This window comes from Triturus cristatus, chromosome 6, assembly GCF_964204655.1.
Source record: "Triturus cristatus chromosome 6, aTriCri1.1, whole genome shotgun sequence".
NCBI classification, from domain to species: Eukaryota; Metazoa; Chordata; class Amphibia; order Caudata; family Salamandridae; genus Triturus; species Triturus cristatus.
Window position 1 is genome coordinate 1636057843 of NC_140589.1, and position 23726 is coordinate 1636081568.

The 23726-nt window shown below is 42.5% G+C and overlaps 1 protein-coding gene across 2 annotated transcripts in view; it reads right to left on the bottom strand.

The window, feature by feature from the left end:
* Positions 1–23726, bottom strand: part of PLEKHH2 (pleckstrin homology, MyTH4 and FERM domain containing H2) — a 626603-nt gene that overhangs the window by 165850 nt on the left and 437027 nt on the right. For both annotated transcript variants that reach the window (XM_085612785.1, XM_085612786.1), the window contains exons 18-19: positions 10629–10741; positions 6320–6499 (exon numbers count right to left, since the gene is read on the bottom strand). In XM_085612785.1, the coding sequence (XP_085468911.1) occupies positions 6320–6499; positions 10629–10741 (293 nt within the window). The remainder of the gene's footprint in view (positions 1–6319; positions 6500–10628; positions 10742–23726) is intronic.

Below are 23726 nucleotides of genomic sequence, written 5' to 3' on the forward strand. Positions count from 1 at the left end.
TGATAAGTAACACATGAATAAAAAGCACTGTAATTTACAATGTCAATAGCTCAAACTCGCTTAAATGCGAGATCTATTTTATTTAAAATAAGCAGCCGCCGTTGTCCCAGAGAAGCGCGCATGGCACTGCCATAAATGACCAGACCCCCTGGCATAATGAGCAGCAATGCTGACATAATTGCCATTATTCAGCAACACAAGTGGTGTAACTGAACTGCACCACTAGCACAATTGGCCTGCACGCTGGGACCTGGCAATTATCCTTAACTACTCTCTCTCTTTCTCTCCAGTACTCTCCAGCATTGTGCTGTTGGGTGCCCCTGGCATACCTGAGCAGCAGTTGAGCTGGAAAGCCCCATTGTGCTACCCAGTTACCACAGGTGACATCCCACTCCAGAACACGATTTTGCCAATTTCGTAAGTGGCGCTGTACAGTTACAGTTACACCATGGATGGTCCACATCTACCTTTGCCCCTTTCCACATTAACTATGTGCATCACGTGAAGCAGTGATAATGTTGTGCTGAAGAAAGTGTGTGATGAGACAGAAGTTTGTATAAGTGCGGAACTGCTCCCAGCGCAGCGGGCCCTGGGGGGCATGTAGTAGGTAGGGAGGTTATATAAAATGAAGCTGCAAAGTGAACTCATTTGTAGGTGCTTGCTTGTGTGTTTGGAAAACAGGATGAGTGTGGTGGAAAACAGGATGGTTGAGGTGGAAATCAGGATGAGTGTGGTGGAAAACAGGATCAGTGTGGTGGAAATCAGGATGAGTGTGGTGGAAACAGGATGGATAAGATGGAAATCAGGATGAGTGTGGTGGAAAACAGGATGAGTGTGGTGGAAAACAGGATGAGTGTGGTGGAAAACAGGATGAGTGTGGTGGAAAACAGGATGAGTGTGGTGGAAAACAGGATGAGTGTGGTGGAAAACAGGATGAGTGAGGTGGAAAACAGGATGAGTGAGGTGGAAAACAGGATGAGTGAGGTGTGCTAGAAGGCAGGGGTGTTTGATTGATTCCAAAGGTATCAGATAGAAAATGGGCAGGTGGGCAGCAATGAGCGTCGGAGGATAAGGATAAGGTCCCAGAGAGGGAAGATAAAAGGGCAGGATAAATACTTTAATCACATCCGATGACTGAAGCAACTCCACCTAGGCAGCCGATTAAGCAGGGACTTGTATTAGAGTGAAGGAGAGTGGATGTGATTGTAGAAGCAGATGAAAGGATTTAGGAAATGCTGATGGCAGATTTATGAATGATTTCAAACGAAGCAGGGGCGTAACAAAGGCCCCCGCAGCCCCCGCGATGCGGGGGCCCCCCAGGCTTACCCATGCTGAAGGGGGCCTCCTTAGCCCCTGCAACGAAGGTGAACATTCTCACAATTAACGTTTATAACTATTTAGCCAGGTGGATTAAACCCCCCCCCCCCGAACACCGCCAAACTTATCTTCCTAAATGGGATAAACGTCACTTTCCGGTGATAGTTAACACACAAAACACTGAAGAAAATAATAAAAAAAACAGAGGTAAGAGATGTTTCTCCAACGTGAAAGAGGTGTGATCCTCTCTAATGAAAATTTACACTCCTAAAATTCCTGCCTTTTCACTTTATGCTTTGTTTAAAAATGGAATTGCAATTGTGGAAGGCATACTTTTGCATCTACCATATTCAACTCCAGTCAAAAGTTTAGGATTGGAACTGGGACTGACAACATAACATTTTGAGCTTTCTCTCAAGTAAGCTGACATTTATATCATCTTTTTGAAGAATCTGTATTCATTTGAAAAAGCTAATAGAGAATGAAATTACATATGATACCGAAGAAAAATTCTTGGTTACCAAATTTATACCATTTTGTTTAAAATCTCTTCATATAATTTAACAAGTCAATCTAAATTGCTGTCTATGAAATTATTGTATTGCATTGCATTGCATTGTAATTGCACTTATTTAGAGCTTACTACCCCTGACGAGGCGTTGAAGCGCTATTTCAGTGAGTAGCACGCTACTCTGGAATCCATAACGGATTAGTGGTGAATTAGTATAGTGAAAATATGAAAGTAATTTGAGTGGTGTATATTTTATGATTGAAAAAAATTGTTAAACAAAAATCTTTTTTATCAATTTTTTAAACTGTGTAAATATACAAGGATTACAGTTTAATTGTACTTTTCCAAGTATTGGAGAACTACAGTTTTATTTAAAATCCAATCTGAGCCACGATGTGTGATGATTTATATGAATTAAGTGTGTAAATCTTCTTAAAGGTGAAAAGAACGGATTCCCCAGTAAAGAGGGGAAAAAACACACATCCAGGTTAATAATTTTGTGATGCTGATAACCAATACTTAAATCATTTTTTATTAAAATCAATTTCTAAGACCTATGTTTGTAGCAGACACAGTCTGATGCACTATTTATGCTGTGTTATATGATATCAATGAACATTTGTTATCAATTGTACACATTTTTTATTTAAAAAAAAATTTTTTTTTGTTTTTAATTGTATTTATTGTAAATGTAATTTTGTTGTACAATATTTTGTGTAAATGCTACAATTAATAAATACTTAAAAAATAAAGAAAACATATTTTCATTAGTCTTTCATCTGAGCTCGTCCAGAAAAATATACTGGGCAGAGCCAACAAAAAAAGAGACCAATGCCTCCTCCCAAATGATGTTCATTTGGGACACTGGGCATGTGCCCTTGGTGACCAAGGGAAATCACTTACAGCTTCCTGCATACGACAGGGAGATGACACATTTTTGGATTGGGGTGTGCATTACCAATCACTTGAGAGCTAAAGGAGATTTTGTTTTCTTGGCAGCTGAGACCACGTTGCATACATTTTACACTAGTGCAAAAAAGGCCCAAGTTATTTTGCAGTGATGTTGCGGTTTGCATAAAAGAGCTTGGGGCAAATTGGTTTATTTGTGCATTCAGTAGATAATGTTTTGCGTAAAACAAAGAAAAAAATGCGGCCCAGTTGCATGAAATGTATTCCGCATGTATTCCCTAAAATCACTTCAGGTGTAATAAGTACCATTTTTAACAAACATCATCTGCTCCATGAATAACCTTTATTCCAAACCGAGAGGCAGTCAGATTGAAAGGTGACTCGCCTTTCTGTTTGAGGCCTTGAGTGAGATTAGCTCAGCGGATCCGCCTGTAAATTAAAAATAAATCTGATAGAAATGTAGTTGAGTGAACTGAAGCACCACTGTCCACCACAGGGCTTTAAAGCATGGGTTCAGCCGCATCCCTCCCCCACGAGATCAGATGACGATGTAAACACGAACTGGGAGTAGCCTTTGGTCCTAATCCGCACCGTTTCCGCAGACTTCTGGGGTCGGCCCAGGCTGCCATTAACATAGCTGCAAGGTTCCAGATTGGCATGCGTGACATTTTCATAATTTCAGCGAAATTATGAGTGACATTTCAACGACTATGAGTGACACTTTCTCACAAGCAAAATCAAGCAATGAAGACGAGGGAATCATATCATATATGTACTATAGCACATAAACAGGTAAGAGCTGACAGCATGACCGTCAATCACAGAGAGAATCAAAGAGAGCAGCAATCAAGAGAAAGGGAGTTCAGAAACCTGCAGGTCTATGGACTGATGCTGGGCGATAAAAGATAATGTGCACTGTTTTAAATAGTTTCTTGTGCATGTATTTAGCAAGAATTACCTTTCAAGTTATATTGCCAAACGACTCTAATGCAGGTTACGATTTTCAGTGCTACCGTTCTTCAGGATTGTGAATGCAAATGCAGAAGAGCTAACAAAATATAACACAGATCTTGCGAATTTAACAAACAGTCACTATACTTGGGACCTCTATTCAGGAAAAACACCAACCTTTCCCTCGCAAAGCTCGAGGTTAGCCCATCTCACTATCCACGTCATAATATCAACTTAAGAAAAAATGATCTTACCATCATCCTGGTATACATGTCAAATGCCTGTTCAAGCGTCCACTGGACATCCTCAGAAGCAGTAGATTGGTTCCGGGTTCTTATAACTTCTGTTCTTAAACTAATTCTGGACTTACATGCTATATAATTGCAGGTAGACTCTGGTCTACAGCTGGCTAAAGGCAGGCTGTAGCCACTGCAGGCTGTGGCCATTCAAGTTGGCCTCCAGGCCCGCCTCCAGTGCAAACCTCCAAGCCGCTGTCTCTGGTCTGCAGCTGGATAAAGGCAAGCTCAGGCCTGAGCCACCGCGGGCCATGGTAATTCAAGTTAGCCCCCAGGCTCGCCTCCAGTGAAATCCGTCAAGGCCGCTGTACTGCCCTGACTCCTGTGAGTCCCAGGTGGGCCGTCCAGTTTTCGTCAACTCTGCCGTAAAATATTGAATTCAACGGTGGCGCGGTAAAATAACAGCAGCTGATGGCACATTGTGGCCCAGACCTGTGCGAGCTGCTGCAGGAAGCGCTGCGAGCGTCACGGCCGGGTGCCATGATTATCTGTAGCGCTCCGGACGTGATTATTTGTAGCGCTCCAGCCACGGTATTATGGTGTGCTCCCTCCGGCCATGATTATAGGCAGGCGTCCCTCCGGCCATGATAAACTAGCCATCCACCTTTTTTAGCTCTCTTAAACTCCCCGTGCTCCAGTAGCAGGATGTGTCGTCGACCACAATGACGTTAGGCTGACAGTGAGAGCCGTGCGCGGGATTGGATCACCATCATGATACACTGTAACAGTTGAGTGAGGCTGCCAGCAGCCTTAGTTCAGCTGGGAGCCTCAAGCCTGCTGGAGCAGCGTGCGCAACTGAGTCACGGTCAAGCCACAGACTCTAAGTTTTATTCAGTGCTTTCTGTCACAGCCGACACTCAGCATATGCGTGACAATGCATTGCAGTGCAGTAATGCGGAGTACCACACTGAAATGCGTTAGTCTAACACGTGTTGTGTGATACTTGGCAGGACTGCATTAAAGCTCCAAAGCCTTTTGAAGTCTCCGTGGAGGTAATCAAATTAGCCGGTCCTCGGTGCTAGCCCAGCTTGAGCCGGCTGTGTCCTTGTCTCGCGCCTGACAATGTCTTTTTGAGTTCATTGGAGTGATTTGGGAGAGAGCTGCAAAAAACCCATCTTCCGAAAGACTCCTCTGTTAAGAGCCTCTGAGCATGTCACAGTAGTCGGCCAGAAAACTCAACAACAAACAGTGACGAGAAAAAGAGTTCTCGACACAACAGTTGAAGAACTAAAGTGCATGGGAACTGTGCTTTACCGGTGCGCCACAGCCTTGAACGGAAGTGACGTATCGGCAAAGCCAACGAGTTAGGAGTAAGCACTAAAGAGCGACATTAGAGTCAACCTATGGTAAGTAGCAGGTGGGAAAAACGTGGTTTTCTTTGATTACCGCAGGTCTTGCAGACAGCGCATGAGCGCTGTAGCTGAACCTAATAATGGGATAGTAAAACAGGAGTTGAGTCATTTGCTGGAAGCCCCTTACTACATCAGCCATCAACTTGTCTTTAATGTTCTGAATGTAAGCTTGCTTCTGTAATGACAAATCTGTTTATCTCTAAAAGCCCTTGTCTGTTGGCCAACTCCCGTCCTTGTTTCTGCTCCTGGCACTGCTCTTCTAACTCCAACTTCACCACTGCAATGTAATGTCATCTCGCCTCTACCTAAACCTCAGCTTTCATGTCCATATAACACTGGTGTAGATACAATGTTGTGTGTAGTGCACATGCATAGCTATAAAAGGAAATTTATTTCTGAAATGGTATACCTTATACATTAAGGGAAACAGTTACAGGAGTTATCCACTGACGTAAGACATACCTGGCATACAGCTTAAATGTCAATATATCTTAAAATTACTTCAATGAAAAATGGATACCAACTTTCAATTTAGGCTATGACACCAAATGCACAATGCAATGACAAATAAAATAAACATTGGCAAGGCCAGCAGGTCTAGCTTTCATGTTCTAACGCATGCAAATATAATTTTTCACGCCTATGGTTGCAAACGTTAGCACATGAACTCCAGAAATTATAGCTTTGTCAATACTTGTTTTTCCAAAACGGTGTAAACAGTGTCACCCACCAGCAAACTTCCATTCATTGCAAATAAATCTTCAAACCAAGAAACAGTTCATGCTTCAAAATAAATGTTCATATTTTCTGAACAAACATCAGAAACACAGACAGTACACCATTGATAACTATCTTCCTAGAGATTGTGCAAACGGTCACAGTGAACAGAGATGGAGCAAAAAAAAACCCACATTACGTGGTAAAGATGCTGGCTGCATCCCCGCAGACAAGAAGGGATTATGAGTGAGCAGACGGCACTGTACCTGCACGGGCACTGGCTGGCCCTGCGGCTGGCTGGGAGTGGTCTGTTTAACCAGCTGGCACAACATCTCGTTTTGCAGCTCAGTGTGTGTGAGGCAAACTTGGAGGGCACTCTGGGACAGCGACACGTGGTAATCGATTGCAGGAGAGTCCACCGCAGCATTTATGAATAACTGGCAAGTCTGATTGCAGAAAAACAAAACAAAGCTATGATTTCATTACCTGTTCAATGAAGAACATTGTCACATGTCATGGATGTTTCCCTAACAAGTTCGATAAAAAAAAGATAAATGCCTGCACATTTAAGACAATGCAATCGTTTTATTTCACCATTATAACATTTTAATAAATAGTTTAAAGCATGCCCCCAACACACATATAGTGGAATGTTCCATATTGTGTGCAAAAGTGATCACTCACAGGTGCATATTGACATGGTATTATAACATATAAGAGAGAGCAGAAGGTAAGCCACCGTACGCACTCCTATGAAGACACAACCAACACATACAGGTACATCAGCTATAGGTAGAATATAAGTTACAGTAATACTATCCTCAAACAGACATACGGAAGTCCAACTAGGACATTCACAGAGTTCCTGTGCAAGTGCAGGAAGTGTCATCCTTATGGAAGAGGAAGTCCCACACACACAAAATTGTGTCATGCTTTATCATTGACATGGATCATGTAGAATCAAAAGGAAGGAGGGAAGCTAAGGGTCATACTCTAAGACTGCGATCCAGCGGGATACAGGAAAGATCCTTACACCCTCAGCGCTGTCTCCTGAACAACTTCCCTGGTGGGGGCTGATGGAGTTTGACATATGTAGACCACATCTTGGGTGGTCTCCATTCCACACCTCCCTTGAGAGAGGCATCATCGAGTGTGCATAGGGTATTGGGTGCACAGTAACAGGGATTCTGTAGTAAGCATGGTCCATGCACACTCACAAGTGAGGAAACACTCGCAGTTCTGTGCTCGAGGGCATGCCATGAACACTGTTTATGAATTTGGTGTTATAGAATAGCAGGGTAGGGCAAATTACTCTAAATGCTGATTATATAGGTCCCCAAATTGTCTGTAATGTGCAGTGTTGAACACTGCCAAGTAGTACGGACAATGAGGTATTTTTCACATACATAAGAAGACATGACCACCGTTTGGTATAAGGCAGCTGTAGCTTATTTTATTACATCAACCTTAAACCCAAGGAGTAACAGGTGAAACAATTGCCAGTTTTCACTTCCTCCCAATACCCTGGGTACACACTCTGAAAAACGGGGAAGAAGGCAGATTTTTTAGCAAACCATTTCCACTAATTTTAATTATCTGTTCTACTGATTTGGATATGATATTTTCAGAGTATCACCTGAATCTCTCTTTGTAATCTTCTTGTATGTCACCATATTGAATTGTGTTAGATGTCATTCTTTTCAACAGGGTGAATTGGGAATGGGGACGATGTGCTTTCAAGGATTCATGGTGGAAATTGTGAACATGCAAACCATTATTCCTGTCTGTTGGCTTATTAAAAACACTAGTCTGTATCTAATTTCCTTTAAATGAGACTATGACGTCCAAGAACGCAATGTGTGACCTGTCAATGCTGTGTGTAAATTAGATGTTGTGATTTTTAGTATTAAGATCAGCAATGTTGCTCTCCAAGCTTACCAAAGTGCCATTCCACATAATCAATATGTTGACGATGTACCTAAGATACAATAGCAAATTCTCATGTAATTTTTGTTAAATTGTTTTTAAATTTGGCCAATAAAATATTTGCACAGGTGCCGGTCCATGTAAACCCCATAGAGTGCTGTGTATCTGTAGGAAGTCCTGTCCCACTAAAAAAATAACTGGTGTAATGTGAAATTAAGTAATTCTACCAGAAACACTTTGTTTGCTCCTATTACATTTTTTTGGAACTGGGCCCATTCCACAGCATTCATGCCTTCGGCATGTGGAATCAAAGTGTAAAGAGAATTAGCATCAATGGTGCATAGCCAGATTGTATGCTTTGTTGAGTTGTATGTATTTTAGTTTGTTCATGAAGTCAGTTGTATCTTTACAATAAGAACGCATCTCTTGTGCAATAGATTGTAAGAAGTTGTCCAAATATTTTCCAAGTGGTTCATGTATTGAATCACAAGCTGAAATGATCAGTCAAAAAGGCAGATTTGAGAGACTTTTATGCACTTTTGGTAGCATATACAGTTTTGGTCTTCGGGGAAAAGATGTCTCCTAGAACATTTATTTTTTATAATCCATTCACACTCAATAGCTTTGTCCAGAATTTGATCCAGAATGCTTTGGAAAGTGGATGTTGGATTTTCTCCATGTAAAATTCACTATTGGTCATCCCTTAATCTGCCAATTGGAAGGTAGTTTCATTTTTGTTGACCAAAGCTCTGAGTATCGCCCATTCCTTGTTGGTTGAATTAAAGTCGTTGGCGATCAAAGTGACTAAGGATTTGTGAGAAATATGCAGCACATAGTTACTCTTGAACTTACATTCTTTGTACATGGGAGAATCCATGCATTCACTGTTATTCTCCAAGGTTGTAAAAAATACTTGAGCTGTGCATTTCTCAAAAGCTTAAACACAGATTCTTGTATTTCAAGGTAATTAGTCCTGTACATCAGAACAAACTATGGTAAATTTGAACAATAAAGAGTCTTATGAGGGATGTAAAGAGCTGAGTACAAATTATCACTTTACAAAACTTAATTTTAGAGCCCTTGGAAGAAAAGGTAATCTGTATGAAAGTAATTCACGTTCACTATTGCATGAAAACTCTTATGTGTGTATTGTCTCATAGCAGCCAAAGCTGGTGTAATTCAAAGTGGAAGAAGACAATTGCTTTTTTAGAGAAAGGATGAAAAAAACTATTTGCTAATTAAAACATAATTATTCTGTCCACAAATTGGCAAAAGATTTTTGTCTATGATTGTTTAATAAGTTGGACATAGAGACTGAAGTTAGCTTTTGTTCCTGTAAGTAGGAAGCTAATTTCATCTTGCTAAGAAATGTTCTCCTTTCCACTGTTCTACAAAAGAAAGTAAGTTCAAGAGCATAGGGCTATCAATGGGTAAACAGCGCTTTAGTTTGCATGCTAAACAACAAATGCCATAACAACGCGGTTGTTACAACGACTGCGTTGTTATTTCGCATACCGTTACAACGCAGGTCGGAACAACGACTTGCTTTTACGGGACAGAGGGTGTTGGATTTAAAATCCAACAACTTCCCTAGTGTCTGCATAGACTGGAGTTGGAATAGTAAATTATACTATTCCAACATCCAGCGCCCCCTAAAAGCAAGTCGTTGTTCCGACTTGCGTTGTAACGGTACGCGAAATAACAACGCGGTCGTTGTAACAACTGCGTTATGGCATGCGTTGTAAACGCATGCGAAAAAAACGTCCAATATTCCTATCAATGCAGTACAAATAACTGATTTTCAACGTGAAGGACTGCATTTCCACCTCGTAACTCTTCCTTATCCCTTATTTCAATGTGGGTGAATTTCCAGCCAGATACTGGTGCCTTTGTTTTCCAGCTTGGAATAAGGTCAACCCCAAGCATCTGCAAAAAGATGGATGCATGGTTATATGGAAACCCGTTGGACTATCTTGTACAGACCTCCTCAAAAAAGGCTGAAGTAAACTCTCAGCAGGGTTTCCAATAAGTGAAATGGAAATGGAATCTGAAATCAACTCTGCACTTCCAGTTTACTCATACCTTTATTTTTCACAGACTGCGACCAGGTGATAATGCATATAGATGGAGCAGAAGAATTGCACAGACATTGGTGGCATCCTCCACTGACTGAGTGCATACTCAGATTGTGTATAATCCCACTGTGCATCAGACGTACCATTGTTACATATACACATCCACTTGGCAAGGTATCTACTGCTTCATAGGTGCTGATTTGGTGGGATTTGCCAGTGAGTTGTAACTCATTTAAGCAGTTCCTCTTTTGATCACAAAACTCATTTGAGGCCAGAAATGGGAAAGATCATTGATTTAGGACCCAGCACACTCATCCATTGAGAGGAAGTTATCAACAATTTCTAATGCGCTTTTGTTTGTGTGTTTTGGGAATTTCAATCTGTGGACCTCCCTACAGATTCAGTATTTCCCCCAGAGATTGGAAAATTTTTCCATTTCTTCTCAACTTAAAATCAGGGTCGGAGTCTTCTTTGTTGCACCACTAGTGAGAGCAGGAAGTAGAGACACAAGAGAACACTCGCTGCAATACTTCACACAATTACTCTAAAATATACAGCCATGCTGTTTATTTACCTTAAATAATTTCTTTGCTTCAGTTTGCAGGGCTTCTGATGGCAGCGTTGTGAGTGGGGAAGTAATTCCTTCTTTGGTGTAACACAGAGTTGGGTGACTCCAAATTTCAGTACCTGAAACATTAAGGGCAGCTGTTCAAAAGAAACATTATATAACATTATATAACCTGTTTAGATAGCTCTCATTTGTAGCTGGCCTGGTTCCCAGCAATGTTTTAGGAAGAAGACATGCCAGTTTGTTAGACAATTTTGTAGAAGAGGTAATTTGTAGAGTAAGACTTAGTATGTCAACAAAGCACACTTTAGCGGGTTTTGTATGATCGCTAGAAAGGAGGTGAGTGAACAGGAATCCTCACTTACCAGTCTTTTCGAGAATGACTAGCCCAACGATTTATGAGGGTCGCCTGTGTCAAGGAGCATGTAAAAATGGGGTGATGGCAAATAATCTAGAGGAGTTTGTAAAGTCTCACACCCAGTGGTTGGCTGTTTGTTAGATGAATGTTCCTCTCTTCTGGGCCCTAATATGCTGCAGGATACTATAATACAATGTGGACCTGGAAGGGTCCCTGGAACAAGCAGATCAGGACAATGCTCTCAGAAAATCATATCCTAACCAAGGATGTTTTGTCAGAAGAACAATGTAAACAGGAACAGATAACTTCCTTATTCACTTCCTACTACTAGGAGAAAGTGAAGGGAATGTGCAGCTACACAAGTGATAACTATGTGCTCTATCTCAGTGGGACCCAAGGACCTCAGCCCTACCATGGAGTACACCCTTGCACAAATGCCTACACCCGGTGGTGGGACGCAGTTGATCATATATATAGATATATATATATATATATATATATATATATATATTTAGGCATTTGTTAAGCGCACTATCACCATTGCAGGCATCCTGGCGCTGATTGGATCAGAGAGAGGCGTAAAAGTGAGACACAGGAGCGAAAGTTATCAGACAGTTGTTTTGGGGAATAACCAGGTTTTGATCCTTCTCCTGAATGGGAGAAGTTCAGAGATGTGCCTAATATCAGCTGGGAGCGTATTCCAGAGCTTGGCAGCTGTTACCTCAAAGGATCTGCCTCCGGATCTGACTCTCTTGAATCTGGGAACGACTGCCAGCTTGGCCTCAGAGGAGCGAAGCTGCCTGGCTGGAGTGTACCAAGCAAATTTCGACTGTAGGGAGGCAGGGCCAATTCCATGGAGCGCCCTAAATGCTATACAAAGGGCTTTGAATTGTACTCTCTGCCTCACCGGCAACCAGTGGAGTTTGCTCAGAGAGGATGACCCGTGTGCTCTTCTAGGAAGCCCCAAGGCCAGCTTAGCAGCTGCTGATTGCACCCTTTGGAGCCTGTCCAGCAAGAATCCAGGGGATCCCAGCAGAAGGGCATTGCAATAGTCCAATCTGCTGAGGATGGTGCATTTTACCACTTGGACGCGAGCATGTGGGGGAAGGAGAGGAAGGACCTTCCTTAGGGAACGGAGGATGGCAAAACAGCAAGCAGTAATCTTATGGATATGCGTCTCCAAACTGAGCCTATGGTCCAGCAAGACTCCTAGGTTACGGACTGATTCCACCGGCCGGACTGTAGTCCCAGTTTCAGGGGGCCAGAAATTATCAGGGAAAGGCCCGGGAATCTTAGTTCCAGCGCTAAAGAGCACCTCCGTTTTCCCTGCGTTGAACTGAAGGGAGTTGTCCTTAAGCCAACGAGAGGTGTCACGCAAGCAGTTGTGAAAGACCTCAACCGATGTAGAATCCTCTCCCTCCAGGGAGAGGATCATTTGCGTGTCGTCGGCGTAGTTGACAATTTTAATATTAAAGCTTTTAATTAGCGTAATCAAAGGTCTGAGGTAAAGGTTAAAAAGGAATGGGCTAATTGCTGAGCCCTGGGGGACCCCATGTGAAATCAAAGTAAAAGCTGACTGAAAAGGAGGGATGGACACCGCCTGCTGCCTATCCTGCAGAAATGAGTGGAACCACTGCACTGCCGACCCTCTTACTCCCGCCTCAAGCAACCGCTTCAGCAAAATCTTAGGGTTCACAGTGTCAAAGGCGGCAGACATGTCAAGCAGGATCAAAAACGTTGCCTGCCTTCTGTCTGCACGCCTTTGAAGCTCGTCCATAGCGGTGATTAGAGCGGTCTCGGTTCCGTGGGCGGGCCGGAAATCGAATTGATCAACATCTAATAGTTGATGACGTTCCAGATGGTTGGAGAGGGTGTTGCTAACCCATCTTTCGACAATCTTGGCTGGGAATGGTAACAGGGAGATGGGACGGTAGTTTTTTTAGCAGTCCGGGTCGAGAGAGGGCTTTTTTAGCAATGGAGAAACTAGCGCCCGCTTCCATTGAGCTGGAACAGTCCCAGTCGCAAGAGATTGATTGCAGATAAGATGGAGGGATGGAAAAAGTTCCTTCTCAAATTCCTTCCATATTTTATGTGGAACAGGGTCTAAGGGAGACCCCGAGGAAATCTCTCTGGCTAGTTTACTGAATGCTTCGTACGTAAGAGGTGGAAACTCGAGTAAAAGATCATTCGAAGCCAAGGTTGGCCCTGCGAGTTGGTCCACTGAGGATCCCAGTCTCAGGTCGGGGGGAGGGATAGAGTCTGGCGAGACTTCCAGATCCCTAATGATGAGATCAATTTTTTCCTTGAAGAAAACAGCAAGGTGTTGATGATACTGCCCTCAGAGTCTAAACAAGATGGTAGGGGTTGAGGCCCCCGCAATAAGAACAGTCTCAAGGAAAAGTATTATATATATAGAAGTTGGTTTCTAATTATAGAACAGGACTTTGCTTTCTGAAGCCCACTGGAGGGTTTTAATGATCCTTGAATTGTTTTTGAACTGCACGAAAAGCACTGGAGTTTATTAATTTATTTTGAGCTGAACCACAAGTTCCGGCGTGCAATAGTATTAAGCACTGAAGCAGGCACACCGGAGGCCAATAAAAGCTGACAAAGCAGGGAACTGTGGGAGCCAAAATACCACTTGCAGTCAAAAAGCCTCTGAAGAAAAAGCATGAAGCTTTGAAACGCGCTAGGCTGGGGGATGAAAGAATTTGGAATGAAAAGGCCTGTTCTGAAATAATAAAAAGGTTTGTGATAAATCACCGGCTGGAGGAGTGCGTCTCTATTGCAAGGGCACCTTTGAGATGACCATATATATATATATATTTTTTTTTTATTATCTACTGGCAGTCGCCAGTAGATAGTTATAGTTAGGACCGTGTTTCCATAGGAAATCCGCAACATTCTATTTGGAATAACTTTGGCGCCGGTTGACCAATCCTCACAAACTTTTCAAAATAGGTGGGGTGCTCCGCTCCGCTCCTACCCTGAAAGTCTCGGGGGGTCCCAAAACATGTTTTCCCCATGCAATTTTCCATAGGGACCTTTAATCCAAGGTACAGCCCGAACGGCTGAACAGAATTACTTGAAATTTGGCAGAGAGGTTGTCCTCAGGTCAGGGAAGTGCCTTTTGCTGGTCTGGTGTCAATCTGTTCAGTAGTTCCTGAGAAAATCAAAAGTAAAATCATATATATATGTGGGCGGAGCCTAACCACACATCTCATCCTGAGATCTGATTGGCTGTCAGCACTTCATCCAAGAAGTGTTGGCAGCCATCTTGGGACCAATATACATGATAGCACCTCATTAAAAAGCATTGCAGTTAATAGAAGGTTTTAAGACTTTAGTTACATTATAAATCATTTGTTGATGGTACCATACTCATTTTAGGAATTGTGGTATGTTCTAAGGTGATTTCACCATGTGAAAAAGCCTTCTGCTGGGATATCATGATTGAGAGAAAAATATTTTCTCATGCTTTTCCCACAGAGGTTTGGAAGGTGATCTATAAGCTAAACTGAGAGCTTATTTTCTGTAAATTCACATTATCTTTCTCAGTCATGTGAGAATGAAGTCTGACATTCTCAGTAAAACATGTACATCCAACAATGGCAGAGACTGTCAGTTGATTCCTCTGTGTTCTACTGCAGCTTCCCAGAGTGTTCCAAAGAACAACTAGAGCGCTAACAGTCCTACTTATGATAAACATATGGCACACCTGAAGCCATCTTGCTTGGATTAAAGTGGTAACTCTTAAAACATTTAATTTAAAAAGGAACAAAATGAGGGGTTTCATTTTTCCATAAAAAGTATGATTAGTGCTGCAGAAAGAAAAATTAGGGCACATTTTGAGTGACTTCTCAAATCCTCTTCTATTTCATTAAAAAATTCTGACATGCAGACTGAAACATGCACTTTCAATACCAGCAGCAGTTTTCCCTGGTGAGCAGTAGCTTTACTACAGTGATCTAATGAGCAAAAAGAGTGCTAACATTCTGAATTTATTGCAAATGTGTGACACATCTGAATGCCTTCTTGATGGAATCAAAGTAAAACACTGAAAGTATTCCCTACTGAGGAGACTGCAGTAAATGAGGAAATTAGGAAACTTCATAACAAATAAGTCTCCCAAGATGGCCACCAGAGACAAAAGAGCCCAAATGTAGCCCAAATATCTCCCAGATGTAGCCCAAGTATAGCCCAATGACAGAATGTCCCAGAGTGTTCTTAAAAACAACTAGAGTGCTTACTGTCTTCATTATGACAAGAGTATGGCACACCTGAAGCCATCTTGATTGGAATAAAATGGTAACACTTAAAACATTTAATTTAAAAAGGAACACAATGAGGGGGTTCATTTTGCCATAGAAATTATGATTAATGCTGAAGAAAGAAAATTAGGGCACATTTTGAGTGACTTCTCAAATCCTCTTCTATTTCATTAAAAAATTCTGACATGCAGACTGAAACATGCACTTTTAATACCAGGAGCAGACTTCCATGGTGAACAGTAGTTTTACTACAGTGATCTAATGAGCAACTAGAGTGCTAACATTCAGAATTTATGGCAAATGTGTGACATATCTGAATACCTTCATGAGGGAATCAAAGTAAAAAACTGAAAGCATTTCCTACTGAGGAGACTGCAGTACATGAGGAAATTAGGAAACTTCATAACAAATAAATCTCCCAAGATGGCCACCGGAGACAAAAGAGCCCAAAATCACCCAGATGTAGCCCAAATATAGCCCAATGACAGAAGTGTGCAAAACACTTATTATTTTGTGTTTTTGCAGTGTTATATAGTGCAGACTTGTCAGGTATTGGAGTGCTTTACATGAGCATTGGTTACATCACACAAGAACAAATTCATTTTGGTTGTAGACATGGGGAGACTAAGTGATTTGACCAGAATCACAGAATGTCGAGCTGAAGCAGAAACTCCAACCTGGTTCCCCAGTTGCAAAGTCTGCAGTTCTGGAAGTAACACCACATCCTCTCCCCTAAGTGCAACATTTAATCAAGTGGTCAACTGGATAAAAAAACATAAAGATAACAAATAATTTAAAAGTGCTTTGTCGCCATTTGAAAACTCAGAAAATATGTCCTTATTTTAGTCTTTTAGAGCACTAACCATAATTTTGATGCCAATAAGACCCTCTCATATATGTAATTTCTAAAGGAAATTCTCTAGGTATTACAGTTTTGATTACATCAAGATGACGTCAGGCGTTCCACACTTTTGTAATAAATATAGAATGTTAGCAATCTAGTTTTTCATTAGGATACTGTTGAGAGGCAGAGGCCAGAGGCACTGACTCTGAAAATTGAAGGCAGGTAGGAGGGTGCAAAGGCAACAATTTAACCACACTGAGCAGGCAGGAAGGGCCGTGGCAGCACAACAGACTATGGAGGGCAGTGGAAAGGGGGGCAGGGGCAACAAACCAACAATACAGGACTTGCAAGAGAGGCTGTGGCAATGTAATAGACCATTGTGGGCAGAAGGAAGAGGCAATGGTAGTACAACCATACATGCCAACAGACCCGATTCAGCCAGGAAACGTCCAATGTTTTTAAGCTCAAATGGGCTTTATTTGATCTGTCTCCTGTCTACAATCTCCTCTTTTTCAATGTAACTCAAAGGGGAAAATCAATCCCCCAGTTTTTTTTCAAAATCTCCCTCTTACCAAGTTCAAAATGTTCGCAAGTATGGTACATTGGATCATGGAAGGAAATGGGGTAGGGACATGGACTTGGATAACAGAGGACAGGAGGGACATGGAGAGGTGCACCAAACTGACCCTGCAGGGCAGGCATCAGGGTTTGCAGCAGCACAATACACCACACAGGGCATGCGGGACGGGAGTGCAGCACAACAATCCATAGAAAGCAAGAGGGAGGGGACAGGACCATGCACATGGACAACAGAGAACAGAGGGGCAAGAGGCAATGGTAGCTAGCTGACCATAATGGACAGACAGGAGAGAAAGCTGCAGCATAACAGACCATAAAGGGCAGGAGGGACGGATCAGGGGCATTACAATGGAACAGACAAGCCAGGAGGGAGGGAGTAGGGGTCTGCACATGTAAACAGAGGGCTGGGGGCAAGGGGGCAGGGCAGGAGCAGCAAGATAGCCATGGAGGTCAGGCAGGATGGGCACTAGAAGCAAGACACACCATGAAGAGCAACACTGAGACTGTGATGGCATACACACAGACCATGGAGGGAAGGTGGGAGGGGGTCAGGGGCAGCTAACTGACCACACAGGGAAGGTGGGAGGGGCCATGGCAGCACAGAAGACCATGCATGGCAAGTGGGAGGGTTAGTGGCAGCACAATGGCTATGATGGGCGAGAAGGAGGGTGCAGGGGCATGCACAAAGGACGATGGAGGATAGAAGGGAGGGTCAGGACCTGTGCACAGACAAGCAAGTTCAGGGGAAGGGGCCTCACAACAGATCGCACGGGGCAGGCAGGAGGAGCAGTTGCAGCAGAACAGACCAGGGAGGGCAGAAGGGTGTGGCAGTACAATGGACCATGTAGGACAGGAGGAAGAGGATAGGGGCATGGCATGTGGACAGGCAGGGTGGAGGTGGCAGGGACAGGTTACAGTCATCTGACAATGCTAGGCAGGTGGGAGGGGAGTGGAAGCTCAACAGAACACTCAGAGTAGATAGGAGTGGCAGGTCCATGGAACATGGTGGGCAAAAAGGACGGAGCAGGGGCATGCACAAAGACATCGGAGGGCAGGGGGAAGGAGAATAGGGGCAGCAAGCTAAGCACAGAGTTTAAGCAGGAGGTCAATGATGGGGCATAGAATTGGGCAATGGAGGGCAGGAGGAGTGGACTGGTACATCATACTAAATTGAGGGCAGTGGCAGCACATCAGACCATGCATGGCAGGAGGGAGGAGGCTAGTCCATGGATTCACCCAACAGAGGATAGGGAGGAGGGGGATGGGGAAGCAAGCTAACTGTTCAGAGAAGGCAGGTATTAGGAACTTTATTGTTTTTAAAACGGGTGTCTGTGCGAACTACTTAAAATATGAACAAGTATGCAGCATAATCTCACTTTTATTCAGGAAGAAGAAGACGTTTGTGACTGTGACTCCGGGCTCACTTGGCAGAAACACCCCCTGACCCTCCACTCCCTATCGCAAAATGTAATGCCCGTGGAAAGGGTAGGTGAACACAGTGTTATATAGAACATAGTCCTGAGAGCACGATTGAAAATGAAAACTAGATATAGTGTATGGTATAAACTATGCACCAAAAAGTGTGATACAAGATGAACCGGGCGTGAAATATAATATGCAATACATTGTGCGCAATTACAGATTCATTGGAGAGCGCGAGATAGCACAGGCACTAGCGCGTGCTATGCGATATGTGCCTTGGAGTGTAATATGCACAGGGCAGTGTTGTGTAACCTAACTAGTCTCTAAAGTTGTAATATAAAATATGTGCTGTGGAGTGTAACGTTGCATATGCACTGTGACAAAGATATGGATCCCATATTGTAATATGTATGGCATAGCACTGTGCGTTATAACATAGGCATCGAGGAAGGCACGTTAGATGGGGCAATATAACCTGTGCGAAGACAAGTGTGGCATGACATATTCACGGGGTGGTGTTACAGTGCACATGGGCTAGAGAGTGTCATAGCATATGCACTAGCTAGTGGAATACAACACAGAGGTGTGTGGCACTCAGCAGGCAATGGTGGGTGTAACACAGCATTGGGCTCTGCCAGGAGCGCGCTGTGACTGTCAAGTGATGTTCGTCCCCTTTCCAGAGAGTAAAATAAAAAGTATTACACATCCGGCAGTGGATGTGTGTTTTATTAACCGTGAGGGGGGTTTCTTGCATAGTTGGTCGAATTTTTGTCGAATCCCCTTTGAATGGCTTGGTGTGCATGTGTATTAAATGTGCCCGTCAATAGCTACCCATGTTTGTATAAATAAACGACAAGGGTGTCTACCGGGATTAGGCACGGTAGGGCATCAGACATGTCAGAGCTTCACTAGTGGTGTAAATACATTCCACGTGGATTCATTGTATGCATAGTCGCCTTTTAATGAATATCACGCAAATCGTCATGGTGATAGGTACGTACGGTGTGTCCAGCATGTCCTAGGTGTGTCTATAAATATATATTTTTTAAAAATGATAAAAAACAGTGGCCGGCCCTGGGGATTGGGGGTCAAAAAAATATAATTAGGAGACAGGCCCTGGGGGATGGGGTCATCAGGGCCAATAAATTAGAATAAGAAGGGGAACCACACAGCCCCCCTTCTTAAAAAATTAAAATAAATAAAAGACTGGCATCGTGCCGGAGGCCATGCCCCCTCCTTGCAGCACTCTGCAAACGCGCCCCCTGGCGAATTGTAAGTTGGGGAATTAATTCCTCTTCAATACTGAGGGTCCCTAAGGGCCAACTAGCCCAACAGGCATCTCCAGTATGCGCCAGGGAGCTGCACTGCAGACAGGTGTTCTGAGGCCAAGCCCCTTTTTACACCTCTATGCAACGCAGCTCTGTGGCGCTTACTGGAGGTACCTAGTGGTCTAGTTTGACCCTAGGGACCCTTAGGATTCAAGGGGACTTAATCTCCCAACTAAAAACGGACACAGGGCGTGTTTACACAGTGGTGAAGGGAGGGGACGGGGCCTGAGTTAACGTGTGCAAAAACGCCCTGTGGCCTGTTTTAAGAGGTAGTTTTAATCCCCATGCCCTATTATATACTAGGGGCTTACAGAGGAGGTCATGCTAATCACAGGGGGACCCCAACGCATAATGTTCCCTAGTGTATGTAGGTGTTTTCACTGTATTCTAAGTGTCTTTTAACATAGCACTGGCTCTAGGACTGGTTAGTCAGACTCAGTTACCACCAGTATCCGTCTGAAAAAGTTGAGGGTACAGGATGATTTTGCAACAAGGCTTCTTTCTGCTCTTCTTTTTGTTCTTTCTGCACGTTATCCTTCTTCCTGCACTTTTCTTCGTCTTCGAGGACTTCTGTTGCTTCTTTCTGCACTTCGTTTTTTTCTTTCTGTACATTTTTTCTTCTTTCTTCACATGTCCTATCTCTGTAGGCATAGTTAGAAATTAGCATTTAAAAAACCTTTGAAATTCACAGAAAAAACCATAGGTTTCAGGCACGTTATAGTTAGGAATTAGCATTTAAAAAACCTCAGAAATTCACTGAAAAAACCATAGGTTTCAGGGGTGTTATAGTTAGCTGGACTTTTCACTTGTACAAAACCATTGAAATTCCCCCGTTATAGTTAGTTCAGCTAACTATAACTCGCGCGCCCGCAATGCACTGCTGATGACGTCACATATTACATCACTCATGACATGGTCAGTGACATCACTCATGACATCACTGATGATATCTCAAATGACATCACTGATGACATCATCCTTGTGATAGTGGCAGACCTCCTCTCACCCTAATATAACCTTTGATACACACATTCAAAAATAGAGACTAAAATTTTCAAAACAATGGACATACCAATACCAGTTACAACAACCTCTTCAGTAATTCTAAGATCCACATACACATCCACTCATTCACCAACAGTCCTATACAGTCACTCATACATGTACTCACTCATCATATGTACTCATACACCTATGCATCCTGTTACACAATGCCACTCATCCATAGAGTTACTCACACACATAGTCACTCATGCTAATAAAGAATAAAACATATGTTTACTTGAATATACAGTTACACACACCACCACACTTACTTCTACAGAAACTTACACATACTTAGTCTTTTAAACAGTCACTTATAGAAACACATACTTATTCATACAGGAACTCTTTCAATCTCACATATACTCACTTATATACACCAATAGTCACATATACTAGTTTAAAACATATGTAGTTACTCATAAAGACACTATTGAGACAGCCATTCACTCACTAACACACCCATATACACACTCATCCACCCATACAGTCCTGCACACATGCTGTCTTCAACACATACAAACAGTGAGTCACTCATTCATGCACCTATGCACTACGTAATACTCCCCACCGAACCATGCAGACACTCAGACTGATACTCAAAAAACCAACTAATAACCTATATAGACACCCATGTAACTACTCACCAACCCATGCAGCCACTTATACACAAAGTGAGAGACTGATACAGATATTTACATATTTAAACATTACTCACTAAGCCATGTATTCACTATGATACACTTAATCAGTCAGTTACACAATCAATTTTTCAAAAACAAATCATCCATTTAAACACTTATATACCCATTTATTCTTCCATCGACCTTGAGATATACATATATAAAACACATTTAATTTTCAGAAAAACACACATTCACTGGATGATGTCATCAGTGATGTCATGAGTGATGCCAGTGATGTCATGAGTGATGTCACTGACCATGTCATGAGTGATGTAATATGTGACGTCATCAGCAGTGCATTGCGGGTGCGCGAGTTATAGTTAGCTGAACTAACTATAACGGGGGAATTTCAATGGTTTTGTACAAGTGAAAAGTCCAGCTAACTATAACACCCCTGAAACCTATGGTTTTTTCAGTGAATATATATATATATATATATATTCACTGAAAAAACCATAGGTTTCACACATGTTATAGTTAGCGGAAATTTTACTGATAAAAAACCAGTGAAATTGCCCCGTTATAGTTAGTGCTGGCAACTATAACTCACGCGACCGCAATCCTCTGCTGATGCTAATACTGTATTTAGACACTTATTTGCCCATGTCTTCTTCCATACATTTTTAGCTATACATATATTACAAATATTTTTTTTTCATAAAGACACATATGTCATCAGCAGAAGATTGCGGTCGCGTGAGTTATAGTTGCCAGCACTAACTATAACGGGGCAATTTCACTGGTTTTTTATCAGTAAAATTTCCGCTAACTATAACATGTGTGAAACCTATGGTTTTTTCAGTGAATTTGCAAGGTTTTTTAAATGCTAATTCCTAACTATAACGTGTGTGAAACCTATGTTTTTTTCAGTGAATTTGTACGTTTTTTTAAATGCTAAGTTACTTTACGCCATTCGAGGCGTGCGCGCCCACTTAACGCAGTTCGTTCCGTGCACGGTTTTTATCAACTTTAATAAGCCCTGTACATTTGGTGGCCTTCGGCCACCAAAAGCACAGGGGGTGGGGTCAATGTGGATAGTGTTTTTTTTATTTCGATTTTATAATTTCATGTTGCCAAAATTTAGTTTTTTTTACCTATTAATAAGCCCTGTACATTTGGTGGCCTACGGCCACCAAAAGCACAGGGGGGGGGTAAGTGTGGATAGTGTTTTTTTTTTTTGTTTTTTTTACCGTACGCTTACGGTAAGCGTACGGTAAGCGTACTCGGCGAAATTGCCGAAAAAAAAATAAAACCGTTTTTGCTCTTGGGGGATGTTTGGGGACTCCCTCAACATGACTATGTGGGAGGGAGTTGTCAAAACAGCCCCGTAACATGTTTTTGGCCATCTTGTTTGATAAACAACACTCAGTGCGAGAGACAAAATGGCGGCCGCCGCTTCCTGGTTTCGGCCGATTCGAATGTTTACTAAGATCTAAGAGCCAATCAGAATCGCGCTCGCGCACGCCACCGTACGCTTACGGTAAGCGTACGGTAAGCGTACCGTAAGCGGGCTCAGATATATATATTGATTTAAAGGCTATTTTCTCAGAATCTACTGAACAGATTTACACCAAACCTACAAAAGGCACTTCCTTGACCTAGGGACTACCTCTCTGCCAAATTTCTAGTAATTCTGTTCAGCCGTTCGGGCTGTAGCTCGTTCTAAAGGTCCTATGGAAAAATGCATGGGAAAAACGCGTTTTGGGACCCCCCTTTTATCTCAGCCCCCGCTTGACGAATCCCCCCGAGACTTTCAGGGTAGGAGCGGAGCGTAGCGCCCCACCTATTTTGAGAAATTCGCGAGGATTCATCGACCGGCGCCAAAGTTATTCAAAATAGAATGTTGAGGTTTTCCTATGGAAAAGGGGTCCTAACTATAACTACCTACTGGCGACCGCCAGTAGGTAATATATATATATATATATATATTCACTGATAAAACCATAGGTTTCACACATGTTCTAGTTAGCAGGACATTTCACTCGTGAAAAACCAATGAAATTCCCCCGTTATAGTTAGTGCAGGCAACTATAACTCACGCGACCGCAATCCTCTGCTGATGACGTCAGATATTACATCACTGTATTTAGACACTTATTTACCCATGTCTTCTTCCATTAATCTTTAGCTATACATATATTACAAATATTTATTTTTCATAAAGACACATATGTCATCAGTGATGTAATATCTGACGTCATCAGCAGAGGATTGCGGTCGCGTGAGTTATAGTTGCCTGCACTAACTATAACGGGGGAATTTCAGTGGTTTTTTACGAGTGAAATGTCCAGCTAACTATAACATGTGTGAAACCTATGGTTTTTTAAGTGAATATATATATACACACATTTTCTTTTTTTTTTTTTTTTTTTGCTGGGGATTGTGTGCCAGGCTCAATCCATCCCAGTGAGAGATGGAAGCCAAGGCCTGGGGGCTGAGGTGGAAAGAATGGCCAGGCTAACAACCAGGAAATGGATGAGCAGTGCTGCAGAGGGGTTCCTGAAAAAAGTACAAGAACAAAGGTAATGCAGCAAGAGAGAGGGAGAAGACTAGAACCTTTTACAGAGTTGTA